At 44.0% G+C, this 5,000-nt stretch overlaps 1 protein-coding gene across 1 annotated transcript in view; it reads left to right on the top strand.

Moving 5' to 3' along the window:
- The window catches only part of si:ch211-51c14.1 (protein kinase C and casein kinase substrate in neurons protein 2), a 30,383-nt gene that overhangs the window by 15,321 nt on the left and 10,062 nt on the right, over nucleotides 1-5,000 (top strand). Inside the window, exons 4-5 of the mRNA XM_063189443.1 lie at nucleotides 574-809; nucleotides 3,659-3,814. Coding sequence (XP_063045513.1) covers nucleotides 574-809; nucleotides 3,659-3,814 — 392 coding nt within the window. The remainder of the gene's footprint in view (nucleotides 1-573; nucleotides 810-3,658; nucleotides 3,815-5,000) is intronic.

Below are 5,000 nucleotides of genomic sequence, written 5' to 3'. Positions count from 1 at the left end.
TCACATAAATATTAACCTATGTACAGTATGTCTGCCTTGATTTCTCTCTCTCTCTCTCTCTCTCTCTCTCTCTCTCTCTCTCTCTCTCTCTCTCTCTCTCTCTCTCTCTCTCTCTCTCTCTCTCTCTCTCTCTCTCTCTCTCTCTCTCTCTCTCTCATGTGTCCTTCTCTGGTTAAGTCAAGGGTCCTTGCTGATTTTAGTTTTTATAAACTTATGAATGATTTGGAAACTTTTGAAGCAAGTTGGTGTTACAAAAATGCTTTGCAATCTGTATTGAATGATGAACTGCACTTCAGCCATCTTTTGTAGGTGAATCCATGTGTTGATTTATGTATGTATTGTTTGACCCTGGCTAGCCGCCATGGAGTGATCGTATAACAACTTTATTGTTTTATTGTAAATAAAGAACTTTTTAAAATCTCAAACTCTCTCTCTCTCTCTCTCAGTTCCGTTCTATGGCTAGTCGCTATGTGATTGTAGGCTATAACAACTTTATTATGAATAAAGAACATTTTCAAATCTTAAAATCTCTCTGTCTCTCTCTCTCTCTCTGTCTCTCTCTCTCTCTCTCAGGTCCGCTCTATGGCTCCCTGTTGAAGGCATGGCAATGCTTCCTGTCGTCCGCCGATCGCATCGCGTCTTTACACTCCTCCATCTGTCGCTCACTCGTTTCGGAGGACGGCGACCGCATCCGCACCTGGCAGAAGGATTCCTTCCGCAAGAAGATGTTCGGGGGCTTCAAAGAGTCGCAGGACTTTGACACCGGCTTTGCACGTGCTCAGAAACCGTGGGCCAAGAAACTGAAAAAGGTGAGAAGTAAAGCGGCGCCTCGAAAAAGAAAAAAAGTGAGAAATGACTCCTACTTGTGAGTGTGAGTAAGAGAGAGTGCGTCGTGGGTGTGTGTATATTACCTTATGTAAGGCGTTTTGCTATAGGCCTTCTCAGATTTTTGCTATATGTTTACTGCAATGTGCAATTATGTGTACTAGGTCCTTGTGTGTATGTCTTGTGTCTACAGTATGTCTTGTATATACGTATCTATGTAAACTGTCTGACACCTTAATTTCCCTCGAGATTAATACAAGTACTCTACTCTACTCTACTCTTCTTGCGGTACGCACTTTGGTTCACTGGAGTTTAGTGCAGTACATCTGTGTGAGGGAGAGGCTGTCCATGATTAAGTGGAACAGGTTTTTTTTGTGGCTACACTTGTGGAAGCATTTGTTCTCCCCAGTCTAGCAGACGACTGTATTCACCCATTTCGGCTTTCCCTTTCTCAAGACTTTGATAAATGTACCACTCTCCTCTCCAGAGGGGTTTGCAGCTCAATCGAGGGCACGCTGCGCCGCCGTGCGTCATTGAATTCCTCTGCGGCATGTCACCTGCGACCTGTCCCAACTATTCATAGTGACATAGTTTTGGATATAATTAGGAAGTCTGACTGCTTGGGCTGTATCCAAATGCATGTACTGAGAAAGCAGCATAGCAACTGTTTTAGCCAACCAGATACTGACACAATAAATGTTTAGTATTTTGCAATTTTGCCCAAAAAAAGATGCCATCTGGCTAAAGCACCAAATTGTGAGGAAAACTGGGACTGGTATCAAGTAATACAAACTGTACCATTGCATGGCATGAACTTGTGATAGATTGTTTGTTTGTGCGGCTTTACAGAAGCTGACAGGAGCTCAGATACTATGCATACATCCATCCAATCCAAAGTAAAAACAAAAAACAAAAACAAAAAATCCAAAGATAAATAAAAAAATAATCCAAAACTTACCACATGGTCACTGAAGTCTGCAGTTTCAAATTGCTCAGCTCTGGAGTAGTTTCCCCTTTGCCTAGATGTGGTGTCTCGTTATACCTTTGCCACTTGGAGATATGGTTTACCTCAGACTGACAACTGTATGGCAGGGATATGAAGAGTTAGGTGGTAATGCACTCCCTGAACCTATTTTTATGGCCAGAGTGAAGAATGTCTTATATTATTTATGTATTGTATACAGTGGCAAAGCTAGTATTTATGCTACTTGGCTATTGAGTCCAAACATTTCTTTGTGGCATGGTACCACTTTTAGCTGGGTCTTGGGTCTTTTGCGGGCAGTGTGCAGATCCTTTCCCGCTCCTACATGTGACAGTTTTTTGATCTGGCACCTGCTGATGCTTTTTTGCTGGATGTGTGCACTTTCCACTACACTGTATCACCACTTTTAGCTGGCACAATGCAAAAATAAAATGTTCCATACCTGTTTAGACCCTGGCATAACAAATTTACAGAGCCATTCATTCAGCATTTTATTTTCTGCTGTTTTATTCCTGCACAACGTACATTCATGTTTTTGTGATAATGATCATCGCTAACCGCCCGTAAAACTTCTTGTTTGGTTAATTACACCTCCATTCAGATTTCTCCTCAGACATGTTGAAGCAAGACTGATAATCACGGCTTTAAAGTCAGACCATGTGTAAAACCTGAACTTGAAAAAACAGTCTAACAGATATAAAAAAGGAAAACCTCCCTTTCTCTGCACTACAGAAGCCGTTGCATATTTCCAAAGCAATGCTACTAGCAGCCAAAATTAATACAGCAACAGAGATTTGCCAACATCAGCGTACTAACTAGTGTGTCCACCTAGTGTTTTACATGATGGTTCTGGTTTTTAAGGGTGTTAGGGGATAAAAAATATATTTTTCCCTGGACACTGAATGAAGTGTGCTGTTGCTTACAAGAAAAGAGGTTGATTGTTAGCGAAATCTCCAGGTGTATTGTCAGTTACATGTTAGTCTACTTACTCTACTAACCTTATGATGAAACCAGCGGCTTTGCCAGCTCAGCATACCAATTAACCTTTTTCATGTGATGTCAGACACATTCAGTTCACTGTTCACTTTGGGTTTCAGTCTGAGTGGTGGTATTCTCTAGCCTGGTTCACACCAGACGGTGTGTGCGTAGCTTTAGCACCCCCTGGTGGAGCAGAGCCACACACACACTACCGTCTGGTACACAGCCATAGAGCACGCTCCGTCTCCAACCAGAAAATAGGCTGAGAATGTATTGCTTCTGCACGGCCTCCTCACCAACAAATTCCTTCAAAAACCTTCCTGTTAATCTTTAGAGAGTCAATATAGTCTCTAATCTGTCTTGTGACTCTTCAATGTGAGTTACCATTCATATTTCAGAAATAAATGCTCCGTCTATTTTCTGGTTGGAGACGGAGCGTGCTCTATGGCTGTGTACCAGACGGTAGTGTGTGTGTAGTTCTGCTCCGCCAGGGGGCGCCAAAGCTACACACACACCGTCTGGTGTGAACCAGGCTAGGTATTCTCTGCTCTGAGCAGCTGGGCAAGGCCACTGTTTCCTTTAGGTTTCTGACGTTATACATATTGCTTATAAAAGTGAAACTTGATTGACATCGTTGCGGAAAAAGGCATAATTAAGATCTGCTTGCTTGCTGTGCTATTGGCCTCGCTCGATCGTGATGAGGCAGTGATGCTTTTGCTATGCAGTGCGAGTGCACACTTTGCGTTTTCTAACCAGAAAGCCTCAAATTGTGTGCATGCACACTGCATAGCAAAAGCATCACTAACCAGAAGGCATCAATAGCAAAAGCATCACTGCTTCATCACGAACGAGCCCATTCTCTGCTCTGTGCAGCTGGACAAGGTCAAGGCGGCGTTCCACAAGGCCTGCCGCAAGGAACAGGTGGCCAAGGACCGCGAGACGCACGCCAACGGCAACCCCGACGTGGCCATCGAGAAGCAGAGGAAGATCACTGAGGAGTGGGAGGCCACCCACGCCGAGACCGAGAAGGTGCGGACATTGAAATTGACACCTAACCGCGCAAATACACCTAGCGCGACAAGAGCGAGGCGAGCGAGGGAAGTAATGGACTTTGTATTGAGTCGCGCGACAAAAGCGATTGTGGAGACAAGAGGCGATTTGCGCGACGAGAGCGACAGTTTGAAGTTGAAATCCTTTCAACTTTCTATGACGCGGTTCGGCGACCAGCCGCGACAGCCAATGACTGTATAGAGATCAGTGACCACAGCCAATGGGAATCTTTGAATGCTTTGCCTTCTGCTTGTAACGGACATCCTGTAGTCGCTTCAATCACTCGAATCGCTCTGTCGCTTCAATCGCGTCGCGCTAGGTGTATTTGTGCGGTAATAGTTTTTGCCACTTGTCCCGGTTTCCCTTGATTGTCCCAGTTCTTAAAGGTGCTCTGTGTAATATTTTTAGCAGTTTATTTCTAGGATTCACGCTGCCCATTCACAAATTACCTTTTTCATGAATACTTACCATGAAATTCAGGTATTAATTTTGACCAGGAAAATTGCACTTTTCATACATGAAAAGCGGGAGCTTCTCCATTGTCCGCCACTTTGAGTTTCCAGAAATGGACATTTTTACCTGCAAAACTTGGTCAACATACTAATGAATATTAGTTAATTATTTAGTACTGTATTGATAGATCAAATTTGGCAGTAGGCAGCACAGTTCCAATGAGCAGCATAGTTGCAATACCTACTTTGGCCACCATCCTACACAGTGCATCTTTAATGGTAGTCCAGAGGGGGAAAAAACACACGTTTTCCCACACACTGAATGGAGTGATGGAGTGATTGGGGGAGAAAGAGAGAGAGCTGTTGACGGGACTCTGGTGAGTGGAGGAGAGGAAAAGATGGAGGGATGGAGAGAAAGGATGAGAGACAAGTCAGAAGAGTTTTTGAAGGGGGAAGAAAAGAGAGGAGGGATATTAACTTAGCCTTTGGGTAGGTTCTGCACACGAAGAAGCTCCTTTATGAAGAGTGATGGACAGGTGCTAATGTGACTGGGTAAAAAATTCTGGATAGGTAGCCAGCCAGAGATTAGAGAGACAGCACAATAGGGCGGGGGTAACCAGGATGGCAGGGGAGGGGGGAAAGAAGATGAAGACCTTGATTCCAGGTTGGCCTATGGAGTTCAGAGACTTTTTAAATAGGGGGAGACAGCAAAT

Source organism: Engraulis encrasicolus, chromosome 2, assembly GCF_034702125.1.
Source record: "Engraulis encrasicolus isolate BLACKSEA-1 chromosome 2, IST_EnEncr_1.0, whole genome shotgun sequence".
NCBI lineage: Eukaryota > Metazoa > Chordata > Actinopteri > Clupeiformes > Engraulidae > Engraulis > Engraulis encrasicolus.
Note: the sequence above shows the minus strand (reverse complement) of the source record. Positions and strands in the feature narration are given on the sequence as shown.